At 44.9% G+C, this 14,052-nt stretch overlaps 1 protein-coding gene across 6 annotated transcripts in view; it reads left to right on the top strand.

Moving 5' to 3' along the window:
- Window positions 1-12,978, top strand: part of RANBP17 (RAN binding protein 17) — a 301,098-nt gene extending 288,120 nt beyond the window's left edge. For 4 of the 6 annotated variants that reach the window (XR_005358198.1, XM_038534775.1, XM_038534774.1 and 1 more), the window contains 3 exons: window positions 8,530-8,628; window positions 10,473-10,600; window positions 12,564-12,978. Coding sequence is in view for 4 of the 6 variants with exons in the window: in XM_038534775.1 (XP_038390703.1) it covers window positions 8,530-8,628; window positions 10,473-10,600; window positions 12,564-12,660 (324 nt within the window). In the remaining 2 variants the exon portion in view is untranslated. Of the gene's footprint in view, window positions 1-8,529; window positions 8,629-10,472; window positions 10,601-12,563 lie in introns of those variants that run through there. The other 2 variants (XM_038534773.1, XR_005358199.1) reach the window with 2 other exon arrangements.
- The last annotated feature ends 1,074 nt before the right edge of the window (window positions 12,979-14,052 follow it).

Genomic DNA, 14,052 nt, shown 5'->3' with positions numbered 1-14,052 from the left:
TCCTACTGTAAGGATAATATATTTATTATGAAATACAATATTCATTGCACTCTGCTTGGATGACTGCATGAGATGCCCTCGTGCCATTATGCCTGATGTTGCTCTGTTTTGAAATACGATATTCATTGGGAACTGTTGTGATGACTGTTCAATAAAGTAGCATGCTATTTCCCACTCCCTTCCCTGATTCTGAATGGCCTCAGTTAGAGTTTACTTTATCACTGAATATTTAATATAAACATGCTTGGAGTCTTCCCCAGCATGCATATATATGTACGCCAGTTGGGGTTCATTTCACTGCTCCTTATTTTCTGAGTTCACTGTTGGACCGTGGGTCTGTAAGACGACAGCAGCCTCTCCACCGCACTTAGCGCTCCAGGGGCCATCTAGCACCCAGCCCCTTCTCTCCACGGGCAGTCTTGATTTGGAGGCCATGCTCTTAAAGCTCTGACTCTATCTACAACCTCAGTGGCAGGTTATATTTCTTGGAAAGATCTCGTTGCCTGGGAAGAAAATGGGATATGCTCTCAAGGCTTCTGACCACTCCTCTCTGTCTCTGCTACCAGACTTGCTGGGGCCCTCACCATCTCTCCACTGGACTTTTGCAGTAGTATCTCAACATGTTACCTTGTTGCCTTGCTCCAGTCTCCCATCAGTCATTGTTCTAGACGCCGGAGCTCAGCATTATTCAGAAATCCTTTGAAGGCTGCCCTTTAATGTACTGGCCCAGACTCATTTCTGCATTGAGTGTGACTGTGAAGACCTTTAGAGCCTGGACTCGACCCAGCCTTCAGCTCCCCGCCCTCAGCTCTGCTCCTTTCTACTCAAAACAAAATTTCCCAAAAGCTTCCTGTACAGGGGCTAGCTGTTCCTCAAACATCCCAAGCCCTGTCTTCTTTGTCTTTCCTCATTTTATTTCATCTTCCTAATACATCCTTCTTCCCTGATGATGCTTACATGTATCTTTTAAGGTTCAAGTTAAATATCACCCATCCTAGGAAGATAGACTGGTCTTTTTAGGCAGACTCCTAGCACATGTGCCCCCCTCTCTCTAGAGCTTGAACACATTTTTGCTAATTTAGGGGCCCCCAGAGGCCAGTAGAGGTCATTAGAGGTTCTAGAACCTGGCTGTGTGGCACTCATTCATTTGGGAATAAAAATTAGAGGAAAATGTCTTTGGAGGTGAAGGCTATTTCTCTACACAGAGATTTTTCCCAACATTCCCACCAAGAGGAAATGTTGATGATCCTTTTGACAAGTGATGTTTAATTTTTACATCAAATGGAAAAGCGTTCTGTTTGATGCTGGCAAGAGCAGAGTGAGAAAGAGTTTCCCAAATAATGCTGAGTGGCAAACCCTGCAGACTTCCAGTGCCCCAGGATTTCTGGTTTTATTTTAATGCAGCAAGCTGCTTTATGAGATCTGCAGCCACTTGAAATATGATTTACTACTCGTAAAAAGTTTCAAATGGATAATGAAGATTCAAGAATGAGACTCACAGTGTAGCATAGTCAATTTTGTTGCTCTTGCTCTCCAGTACATCTCTGCCATTGAAATGAATTATTTATTATAATTTATTTCAACCATGGAAAATAAAACTGTTTTCATTGTGATGTGCACTGTAACGTTCAGAGTAGAGACATTACATGCAGTACTCTCAATTAATTAATCCTGAAGTTTCATCCCAACTTTATCTTCTTTCTTATAAGCCAGAAGACTGGCAGGTAATTCTTTCCCCAATAAACTATGATTAAAATGAATGTTTTCAGAACTAGGGGTAATGTTGGTAATGGAGAAAATTGAGACACCAGCAAAACTAGGTTGTGTATTTCCTTAGATTTTACAGTGGATGAGAGAGGTGTTTTTTAATATCCTAGGCAGTTTATCACTTGGAGAAAAAGCATCCTTTAACTTTGTGTAGGAGGGGGTCGGGGAAGAGAGTGATGTTGGATTAGATGTGGAAATACGCACTGCTAATTCAGGACCAAAAACAGCTTAGTTAACCAGTCCTGCAATACCTTTATTGGTAAAAGGATTTTTTGCTTTTTTTTTTTTTTTTTTTTACTTCAAGAGCAAAACTAGTATTCTGTAAAGGCCAAGTAGGCAGGACTCCCAAATGACTTTCCAAAGGAGAATGGGTCACCTATAATTGATTGCAATCTCATTTCTTTAAAAAAAAAAAAAAAAAAAAAAAGAGGCTCACTGTATCTTGCATTTTGTTCGATTTTTTTTTTCATTTAAAGTGCTAAATACTTGGTACTATTATTATGCTGTAAAGACACAATAGGTATTTAGGAAAGCACTTAATATGTACAGATATTAAAAGATTTAATGTAACATAGATGGTGAGGCTTAGTTAATCCAGGCAGGAAAATATATGCTTATTTGTCTATTGCTTTCATTTTTCATAACATTCCGCTAATATCACATCAGTCGACAGCAGACGAAGAGAACAATTGATTCTTTTTCCCTAAAGATGAGTAGTATCTAATTTGAGGAGGATCACATTTCAATATCTGCTGTGCACGTGGCCTCAGGAACAGCACTCGGTAATGACAGTAACTCCCTTACTTCCACAAGCACTGAGAACCTGGAAGCTTTTCCTCCTTCGGCAGCATTCAGATTCTCTCAGATCCTGGATCTCCATCCTGGGCATGGGGCTCCAGAGAAATTACTGTGGAGCTGGGTAAGAGGTTTCTCTGCCTTTTCAGATCCTACTGCACTATCCAGGCAATCCTGTTTTTATTTCGTTGCTTTGAGCTAGGGCCAACCTTCCCGCTCCTGTCTTCCTGGGCTTCTGAAAGGCCAATTACATGTACCAAGAGATTCCAGAGACTCAGGAGCAGCTCTTCAGTTTTGGGTCCATTTATCATTGGTCGTTCCTCAAAATATCATCAGCTCATTGTATCAAAATCAAAAACAATCTAGCTTGGCCAGAGATGCAGATAATTTTATATTCTACTCCTCTCCCATTAAGGCTCCTTACCTAATGGATTAAGACCCCTCATTCTGCAGATACACCATCTTGGGCACAACCCTGACCATCCTTGCTTTGTCTTCCTCCCCCACTCCCATTTAGATTCAGACACAGGGAGGCTTCATCCATGGCCCTCACCTTTTCTCTAGCTGTCCTTCTTTTGTCAAATCAAAGCCTCCTTCTCAGGCCCCCTTTCTACCATCTTTCAGACAAGACAGATGACTCTTATCCCATTCCCATCTTCCATATCCCCAATCAACAGGCAGCAGAGTTGCAGTATACCTGAAATGAACATGACCCTGAAAGAAGAGGCTAGGCTAGAGATGAAAGAGCTGGATTTCCCTCACTAGACCAAGGCTTTGATCCCTGCAGTGTCAGGGCTCATAGCATCGTTCCAGGTTCAGGTTCTTGTCTTTCTGATATAGGCCGGGAGCCAGAAGGAGGGTTAGAGTTATTTCTTAGAACTCTGTGGAATAGTTTTTAGTTACATTATTCAATATGCTCTAAGAACACTGACAGTGAAAAGTGTTCACCTTGTAGGGAACATTGTAACTCAAAGGAAATTATCTTAATTTACTAATGTTTTCAACGATGTTAATTTAAATTACTGTGTACATGGTACTTTTGGTGGGAGGGAAATTGTTATTTTTAGAAAAACATTCAATGGACCATTTTCCAGAGACAATCTATTAATTATGTCTACAGTTGTTCATCTTGAGAGTCTGAAAATACATTAACCACATTTATACAAGCTTTAGGTAGGAGGCAGGAAGATCTGCAAACTCTCTAGGAATTGCTGCCCTGGATTCTAATTGCAGGGATTGCAGCAGCTGCCTGACTCTTCAGCAGGTGGCAGGGGGGCTGAGCAGGGGAGACGTATGCGGGCATCATACCTGGGAAGGTGCCCAAATGAGCCGTGCCCAGAAGTGAGCCTCCCTCCCCCAGCATCAGTGCTCCAGCAGTCCACAGCAGGAGCCAGACACACTGCCCCGTCACCACTGCTGTGTTTGCAGACAGCCCAACAGTGGCAGGCAGCAGGCTGGCGTGATGGAGCAGGCATGGCCTCCGGCACCAGGCAGACCCATGCGCAAACCTGGGTTGTCCCTCACATCCTGATAGCTGGTAGCCTGATGCCTCATGCAAGCAACTTACTGACTGGGGACCTCAGATCCTTAGTCTACAGAGTGATGATAATGCCTCCTTCAAGTTTAGCTGAGGGTTAGAGACAGCATATGCATGTGCCAAACAGAGTGCTGAGCACCCAGAAGGCTCTCCATAAGCAACAACTGTTAGGACAGTTGGGCAATGAGAAGACTCATCGGGCACGGCTTCTCTTAGGTGCAAGTGCTGGTGGGTAGAGAAGACCGTGGGTTAGCCTTCAGCCTTGGTAGCGCCCCCGAGGGTTCTCCCCAGGAGCTGCTGGCTGGAGGGACACCAGGGGCTTAGGACGGTTCTCAGGCTCTGCACACAGAGGCAAGAGCCTTGGAAATGAATGGTGTACTAATTTAGGTATTTACCCATTTCGGTTGTTAGCCAGAGATTGAAGCTAGAACTCTCTGTTTTTTATACAATCCCTTTTCAAAATGTTCTTCAGCTCTTTATACTTTCACTGTTGATAGTTCATTCATCCTTTCCCATTCATTCATTCATGTATTCATTCTTTTATTCAGGTATTATTTTCTAAGCTTCTGATATGTGCCAGATGCCATGCCGGGCACCAGGGAAACAGAGAACAGTCCCTCATGGTCGCAGTACCCCGGGGTTTACAGACTAGTCTCACTACCAGTCATCACCGTGCACTCACTTGGGCCATGTGACTGAAGCCATCCTGCTCTGCACAGCTTCTACCACTGAGCCTCCAACTTCCTTAGTGTACACGCTCACCATGTAGCAGCAAAGCATTCAGTACAAACCACATGTTTGCTTATTCTACATCAGCAGGAGGTGAACAGGAAGCTCCTGATGCGAGAGCGTGTGGTCACCACCTTGCCACTGGGAGAGTGTGACCAGCATATCTGGGTTGCAGGGCCCACTGTGCTTCAGGCTTGTGCCCAAAGCGTCTTAGAGTGGAAGCATAGGAGAGGGGCCAAGGGGCGAACAGAGATCCAGATGACACATTACTTTGTCTTACCTTTCCAGGTCAGGTATTTGTAGTAGCTTTGTGTTTGACTTGGAAGATGACAAGTTTTCAGAACAGCAGAAACATTGTTATTCAGACTCCATGCTAATTCATGTGCCAGACCAAATATGGATGGTTTGGGGACTATTTCCTATGGTGGCTTATTTTTTTACTGCAACTCTCAGTGATGTTAGATAATTGTGAGGAGACTGTAATCTCATTTATCTGGACATAATCAAGACATGAAATGGGGTGATTCCCTGAGCCCTGAAATTCCATTAGTTCACACCACAGAGGGAAACCATAGTTGCTAGTAATTATTGAGTGCCTACTATGTGGCAGGCAGTACAAAATGTTTGACACAGATGAAGGAAGTCAGTCCTCATAGCAGCCCTTCAGAGTAGTTCCTATAATCTCTCATTTTATATGTATGGAAATAAAGGCTCAGAGAAGTTAATGACTTGCCCAGCATCCTAGGTTAGGTAAGTGGCAAGGCCAGATTTGGCCTCATTCCTGACTGGCTCCAAAACCCGTCCCTACCACACCATGCTGATTTTGTTTCACTGAGAGACATTTCCTACAAACTCATGCCGAAGCTTGTGGGAAGAAGAAAGGAGAAAGTGCTGAAGCATTGTGGATTATGGTTTTTTCTAAGTGGACCAAGCCACACAACTCCTCTTCCCAAATGATCCCTTCCCTGGTAGAGTAGAAGAGCTTCTTGAGATAATACAGTGGATAATGTGTATGTTTTGGACCAAGGCCTGGAAAATGTAGCCTTGGTTGGGCAAATCTGAAATGGTCATGCCAGCCGTCCTATAACAGGAGAGGAAGTGAGCAGAAGTTGGGGGAGTGGGGGCCCTGCTCATAGGACTCCTTGTACTAAGTCCTGTGGTGCTGTGTGACTCCATGCAGGCTGGGGTGCACTGCTGCAGAGTGGCCAAGGGTTCTCCTTTCAGTGTTCAGGTGTTCGTGTCATTAAGCACAGAGAGCCTTCTACCAGAGATTTTGCACTACCTGGAACAGGATTCTGTACTTAAGCATTTCACCCAGTATTCTTCCAGAGTGGGATGGGGGAGCTTCTCCAAAGGAATTCACCACATTGCTTGTGCTTTTTCCCCCAAACCCTTTTGGATTATTAGGGAAAAAAAAAAAAAAAGAGTTCTGGAAATGAGCTGCTACATCAATACCACTTGAGCAGATTTGTTCACTGATCTCCCTTTTTCCAGAAGAGTAAAAAAAAAAATTTTAAATCAGACATTTTAGCCAACTTTATTTTTAGAAAAGCATTTTATTCAAACATCTCCTTACTTATTACAGACATAAATACATGCATTCAGACAAATGAATCCACGGGAGAACCGTATAAAGTAATTGGCACATCACTTCAGGATGCTTTGTCAGTTACTGGAGGAGTTTGGTGCCTCTAACTTTAATCTTTTCCATTAAAATATCCATTCTGCCTTCAGATTGTGAAGCCCATAATATTTTAGACTGTCTCCATAGATCTGTTAGTTTTGGTTGTCAATTTAATTTGTGGCTCTAAGACTTTGGGTGGCTTGTCAGATTGTACATGGAAATGTGTAATCTCCAAGGGATGTTCAACGTGGCAGGCTTAAGACCTAGCCTCTCCCCAGAGAGACTGGACATACAGTAAATGTGGAATTGGCAGATTTCATCTGCAACCAGCCTCACTGTTAGGATGATGATGATGAATAGGATGGCGGATGTTTCAAGCTACAAAGATGCTCATTACTCTTGTTATCATATACCTTAAATCTTTATGGCACTCTTTACTCTCTGCAACACTTTTTATTTCCACCATCTCATTTGATTCTCAGAGCATTCTTGTGCTAGATTATTATTTCCCTCTTGATAGCTAATGAAACTGACACAGAGAGGGAGAGCTTCCGTAACTGGCCTGAGATCACTGGGCAGATTGGATTGCAGAAGTGCCAGAGGACAAGAGCAGACTTCACCAAAGCCCAGTTGGGTCATGTGGGTGGTAGCTCTGCAACATGACTGCCACTTCCCTTGTACTCTCTGGAGGACAGGAGCTCTGGTGCTGTGGAACCGGGACTAGAGATGGGAGGTAAAGAGTCCAAGGAAAGGCAAGTGTACCGTCAGCTCCATGCAGGGGAGCGAAGCTCACTTCACTGCCACTGGCCCAACCCCTGCAGCCCCAACCCTGGCCTTCCTCCTTTAAGTCACCCACAGCCATACATATTATGCTTGTCCCCAGGGGGATCTTGCTTAAGTGCAGATCTGCACGTGTCTCTCCTTTGCCACAAACCCATCATGGGCTCCCACTTTTTCAGGATGAAGTCCAGGCTCACCAGCATGACCTACCAGCCTGGCCCTGGCGTCTGGCTTCTCTGGACCCCGTCCCTTCTCTCCAGCCACACTCTGTTTTTTTCCAAACCTCTTTTTTCACTGCTTTCTCTGCTTACAACAAATTTATGATGTTCTCCTTAAACCGCACCTTCTCTATGGAATCTTCCCTGTCATCTCCTCAAAGATCCAGAAGCATTCCTCCATCTGCTGCTAGCCCACTGCACTTGGCCCAGCCTGATTTCTGGGTATCTCTCTGTGCTCTGCCCCAGGATGCTTCTAGTTCCTCCAGAACAGAGGTTGCAGTAGACGCCTGTTATCTTACCTCCCTTATGTGTCTTGCAGACTTTGAATTTAGGATGGATGAGTATGTACATGTAAAAGCAAAGCAGGGGGATCCTTGGGTGGCTCAGTGGTTTGGCGCCTGCCTCCGGCCCAGGGCGTGATCCTGGAGTCCCGGGATCGTGTCCCACATCAGGCTCCCTGAGTGGAGCCTGCTTCTCCCTCTGCCTATGTCTCTGCCTCTCTCTTTCTCTCTCTCCCTGTGTCTCTCATGAATAAATAAATAAGATGTTTAAAAAGTTTTTTTCAAAACAAAAATAAATAAAAGCAAAGCAAGTAAGTGAGTGAATTAGTGAATGAAGAACAAATGTGCCTGAACCCGCAGGGAACAGGATATTCTGAGGTCACATGGAACATGTCCCATTTCTCCTTCCCTCTAAGAGGTGTTGTCCCTCTGTAACTTGACCTCTGGTGAAGTGAGAGTCAGGAAGGAAGGCGAGCTGGGCTTTTACCTGGCTACTTACATGGAGGAAAGCATAGCAGGGTTGAAAGGCAGAGACTGCTCCTCTTAGCTCTGTAACTTCTGACTTCTGCCCACCCAGAAGGTTCTCACCAAAGCTTTTGGTGGTAGTAACTCTTCCTCAGGGAGCTGGGATTCTTGGCCAAGAGTCCCCAGCATTAGAGGCTTACAGAGTCAAAGCTTTTTGTCCAGGAGGAGTCCTCATGGCTGTTGGCAGGATGTAAGGGTAGAAGGTGAGCCCATAAAAGACCTGAGATTGGGGAGACCTCTGAGCCAAGGTCTTCATTGGACTCTGTCTTCTAGATGATGTCTGTCCTCATGAACATCATTGTCTTTGAAGACTGTCGGAACCAGTGGTCAGTGTCCAGGCCTCTTCTGGGGCTCATCCTGCTCAACGAGAAGGTGAGTGTGATTACAGGAAGGTCCACAGGAGGTGGTAGTTGGCGGGGAGGGAGAAGCCAGACACCAAACCAAGCTGTGCCAAGAAGAACAGAAGAACCAACAGAGCTTGAGCTGGGACCTTGAGCACTCAGGGGCAAGGCCATATTCCCCCAAAGGCCTCAGATCATTGGAGGCCTCAAGAGCAGCACTTCTGGAATCTAACACCCCCATTAGTCATCGTGCAGGTGTTTTGCTCAGTAGTGCTTCAAGCTCACCCTCACTCCCCTTCCCTATTTCCAGGGGAATTCTGAGCTACAAATCTTTTTGCTCCTTGTTTGGCTCCCTCTTCTATTTGGGGTCCCCACTAACCTACACGATAGTAGTCCCCTCAGGGACTCAAGCACCCTTCATCTGAGAGCACAAGTCTCCAGCTTCTAAGTCCACTCGCCACCCTGGGCGTCCTCCCAGGCCCTCCAGCTTCTTGACCCCACCCCTGTCTCCCCAGCAGTCAGTAGGAACAGTGCATTACTGCTCAGGAGAATGAATTGTCTATACAATAAGATAGTACTGGGGAGAAAGACAGTGAGATTAGAGGCAGCCGCATACATTAAAATTCAAACTGAAATCCCAGCCTTGGAAGGAAACTAATAGAAGAAGAAAATATATCAAAAAGAGAAGAGCTGTCTCATCATTCACCTGTGCTGAAGTATCCAATTTTAGCCACATTCAATAGCACTGTCATTCATCTTCCCTCGGTGTTATTGTGATTTAAATCCAAGCTCTATAAAAGAGAGCAGTTCTTTTAAAATGATTGAGAGGGAATAAGGGCAAATTCAGTGTTTAGAAAAAGCTTATGACATCACAATATTATACTTTACTGATGGAGGCAATATTTCATGGTTTGGGATGAAAAACTAATAATTTTCTATTTGGTGTGAGTCACTGCATCATTATAAAAGGGAAAAATAAGTAGTTTTGTGCATTCCCAATCTTGTTCAGGAAGACACTGTGGTTTAAGCGTAATGCCTCTGATATATAGTATTTAAGTATTAGTCTGACTACATATTAATTATGTGTGTTTTTGATGTGGGCTGTTTTAATGTATGATGGAAATTAAATATCAAGCTGTTTGGGCTTGGAAGGATAAACACATGACTGGCAAAATGTTGTCTTTGTGCTGAAATTAAGCTGTTTCCAGTGATCAGGGGCTATGTGTCGCGTGAGAGCTTGTGTGTGTATAAAAGCCTGCAGACCCCAGCAGAGGAGAAGGGGTGTGCAGTTCTTTGTGACTAGGTATGACAGGTACATTTCTTCGTGCCTTAAGGCCCTCCCAGAACAAAGCAAGCCCCCCTACCGCCCCACCTCAGCAAAGCGACCCCACCCCGCCTAACCCAGGGGACAGGGACGTGTGACAAAGTCTGGGCACGTGTGAGGAGTGAGTCACTAAAGCCCTGGACAATGACGCAGCCTGAGAGAGCCCTGGGTCTCTCCTCCAGTTACCCCAAGTTCTCCCTCTTAAGTCCTTCCCCTCGGCTTTAGATGAGGGGAAGAACTTCCTCTTTCATCCTTTCTGTGATGAGTGGAGATGAGAATCAGGACGGCCTTCATGTGCTCGGTCCCCCACAGAGGACCCCAATTGTTCTGTAACAGTAGAACAATCATCGCAAGAGATTTCTTTGAGAAGGAACAGTACAGTTTATACCTAGAAAGGTATCTCTTGCCTTGGTTTTCTCTGAAGGCTTAACATTCAAAGTGGGCCTGGACCGAGACTTCTCTGAGAGTGAGGAACACTGAGACCCTCCCCCCAGCTCCCTGGGGGCCCAGGTTTGGAGTCAGGGCCCTGAGGCTGTTCTGTCTCCCCACAGTATTTCAGTGAACTGAGGGCAAGCCTGATAAACAGCCAGCCTCTCCCCAAGCAGGAGGTCCTGGCCCAGTGCTTCAGGAACCTGATGGAAGGAGTGGAGCAGAACCTGTCCATCAAGAACAGAGACAGGTAAGCACTGCCTGGTGAGCTCAGCATCTCTGGCTTGTGGAGAATGACAGCATCGTGCTGAGCACAGCTCACACATTGATGTGAAACCTCGTAATCCTAGACTCAGTTTATTTCCATCCAATAAATATTCCTGGGTACTTGCTTTTTTTTTTTTAAAGCACCACTACATGTAGTCCTAGGCACTGCATAGGGATGCACAGATGAATGAAATGCATTCCTGTGCCCTTACACACTCTACAGTCCCACAGAAGATATAAAATATAACTCATTGCAAAGGTCAAAAGAAGGAAAGCCCAGATCTACTATGAAGGTCAAGGAAAGGCTTCCCAGCATTTGAATAAGCACAGGCTTTGAGGTCAGATGGACTCCAATTTAAATTTTATCCCTGCCCTCTACAGGCTGTGTGGAAGTGGATAAGGCAGTCAGCTGCCCTGATCCTCCGTTTTCTCACCAACAAAACTGGTGGTGACACTTAAATGACAGGATGTAATGAAGCATAGTGCCTAGGACATAAGAGCCATAGTAAACATTAGTTCCTCCCTCTTTCCGACCTTTAAGAGTTGCCAATGAGATCTAAATGAAAGGAACCCAGACTTACCAGGTACACTTTCATCCATTCATTTATTTAGAGCACAAAATTTTATTGAGCATCTACTATGTGCCAGGCATTGAAGACACTAGTGGTGAACTAATTGTTCCAGGTTTTGCTTTACAGAGTTTCTAATGGAAGAAATAGACAATAACAAACAACGGGTGGGGGTTGGGGGCTGCCTGCCCCATTCTTTAATAGAATTGGTAATATTCAGATGCTTCATCATTTGAAGTGCAAGGCATCAGTCCTAGTAACCACAGCCGCATGTGGTAGGGTCCCTAGCCTGGTCTCTGGCAATACAAGACCAAGTCCTATAGGCTCCATAGACACACTCTTGACTACTCATCCCATGCTACAATCCTCTGTCAGGCAGAGGGGCAACCTCTGAGGCCTGCAGAAGAGACTCAATGAATGGGGACACCACAGGTACCTGAGGAGGGGACATTGCTTCACCTGAGGCTTGGGAATTTGAGTACCACCCCCTGAGCTGCCCTGTGAAATGATGTGTGACAGCCCTCCTGTTTAAGTGAGTACAGCTAGTGAGGCTTTCCATGTGCCATGCATTATGTTGAATACTTACAGGCATTGTCCCAATTGATTCGGTAAATTCTCATTTTGCACAATCCCATGAGGTAGCTACTCAAGTTGAGTACCTGGACAAGAAGTTAAGTGTTCATCCAAGATCACCTAGCTAAGGGTGGAGTCAGGATTTGAACCCAAGTAATCTAGCATGGTTTTCTCATCTGCAAAATGAGAATACAAATACCTACCTTTGAGAAGACTTGTGGTGCTTAAATGAATTTATATATAAACTCAAAACAGGGCAGCCCGGGTGGCGCAGCTGTTTAGCACCGCCTGCAGCCCAGGGTGTGATCCTGGAGACCCCAGATCGAGTCCTGCGTCGGGCTTCCTGCATGGAGCCCGCTTCTCCCTCTGCCTGTGTTTCTGCCTCTCTCTCTCTCTAAATGAATAAATAAATCTTAAAAAAAAAAAAAAAAAAAAGTTTAAAAAAAATAAAAATAAACTCAAAACAGTGCCTGGCACATAAGCTTTGATTCTTTTTATATTCCTTACCATCCATGTGTAATTTGACTTTTAAAAACAGGTTTTAAATAGTACACCCACGAAATACGCCCCTCAAAATGGTCCAAGTGTATCTGGTGGTAACCCTTGTTTTCCGGAAGGGAAAGGGGGTGGGGGAGGGGTGGTGTTGGTGGCTTAACAGTAGTGGCAGCGGCGGAGGCGGGGGAAAGAGCTCAAACAGGATCGGGGCGCTCTCCAAGGTCCTGAGCTCCACAGTGGCTTTCTCGTGCAGAGGCTCATACAGCCTCAGCCTTGCCACTGCCCTCGGCCTTTCTTCCTTTTCCACAGGTTCACCCAGAACCTGTCCGTCTTCAGAAGAGATGTGGCGGAGGCCCTGCGGAATGATGGCAGCAGCGAGCCATGCAGTCTGGACATGATGAGCTGACCACCTTCCCTGACCATGTGCCAAGCAGCCTTTATCCAGAGACTCTTGTGCGTCTGGGTCCCAGGACAGTGATGTTAGCTAGCCCAGGAGAATCTATTTTTCAAAACAAACAACAACAAAAGCCCTGCCTTTTTATAAGTCTGGCCTAACTGTAAGAATTTATAATAGTGCACAATGTAAATTCAGTCTTTGCTCAGAAAAAGCGAAAGATGTTTTCAGTCTTTCTATAAAATACCATTATCTTTGTTCTTATAATGCTCCGAAAAGATGTAGAAACAATATTTAACCAAAGAACTTAATAAACCAGGTTTGAACCCACGTCTGTACTAGTTAATGGTACTCTGTAATCAAGGTCGTGAACTCTTGCTGGAGATTCAGCCTTCAACATGCACCCTGAGTTGAGACAAATACCATTTGAACCCGTTAAATTAGTAGTTTGTTATGAGTCTGGAAGAAGCAGCGTTGGGGGTCTCTGAGCTGTAGGCATTTAGAACGAGCCTGGGAGCACTCTGAAGCATCCCACAGGACAGCGCACAGCCCTCTTGGCCTCAGCAGCATCTGATAAACTTGAGAGACAGTAACACAATTAAATGACTTACAAACAACGTTTGCTTTTCACTGGCATAAATCTGAAGTGGTTCAGTCTAGAAGAATTAAGCTGTGCAATTACTGCCTGCAGAGATATTCCTTCAGAAGGAGTCGGGTAGCCCCTGCAAGAGGTGCTGGGTGGTGCTGGCACCCAGTCAGTCCTTCTGCTTCCATTTAACTTTTAAGACAAGCTGAAGGTGCCTAATTAGAATATACATTCGAAGCAACACTGACCCCTTGGGCCACCCAAAACAGGTGCTTAAAGTTCAGATTTTTAGAGGACAAAGCACAGCTGGTTTCCATCCCTCCACAAAAACTCTTACCACTGTGAGGATTGCAACTTAACCCAAACCCAGGACATGAAGGAGGCTTTCCAGTTTGTGGTGGACTGTAACTAGGCTATTAATTTGAGATTGCCACTGTCAAATGGCTTTTGTACCTCACTTCTCTGTCTTCATGGCTCAGGCTTGTAGTAAATATTGTGCCTTTTATTTCTAATAAGACATGAAAGGTTGGCCTTCCTGGTGAAGAAGTAAATCCACAGGCTCCCGTTATAATCACGTTTCCCAAACTAGTGTTTCTTGAAAGCTTTCTCAATAGTTGAGTTTAGCAACAGGCTTGTCACACAGAAGCAAAGTCACCCAAGTTTATCTGAAAATGTTTTTCTTCTGTATGTGAGCCCAGGAAATCAAAGAAACGTGTGTCACAGAAAGCATTGTTTCTGGTATTCCATGGATAAGCAAGCCTTGGCTATATTTCATTAGCAGCAGGAAATTTTCCTTGAGAAGGCAAACTCTAAATTTT

This window comes from Canis lupus, chromosome 4, assembly GCF_011100685.1.
Source record: "Canis lupus familiaris isolate Mischka breed German Shepherd chromosome 4, alternate assembly UU_Cfam_GSD_1.0, whole genome shotgun sequence".
Lineage (NCBI taxonomy): Eukaryota > Metazoa > Chordata > Mammalia > Carnivora > Canidae > Canis > Canis lupus.
Note: the sequence above shows the minus strand (reverse complement) of the source record. Positions and strands in the feature narration are given on the sequence as shown.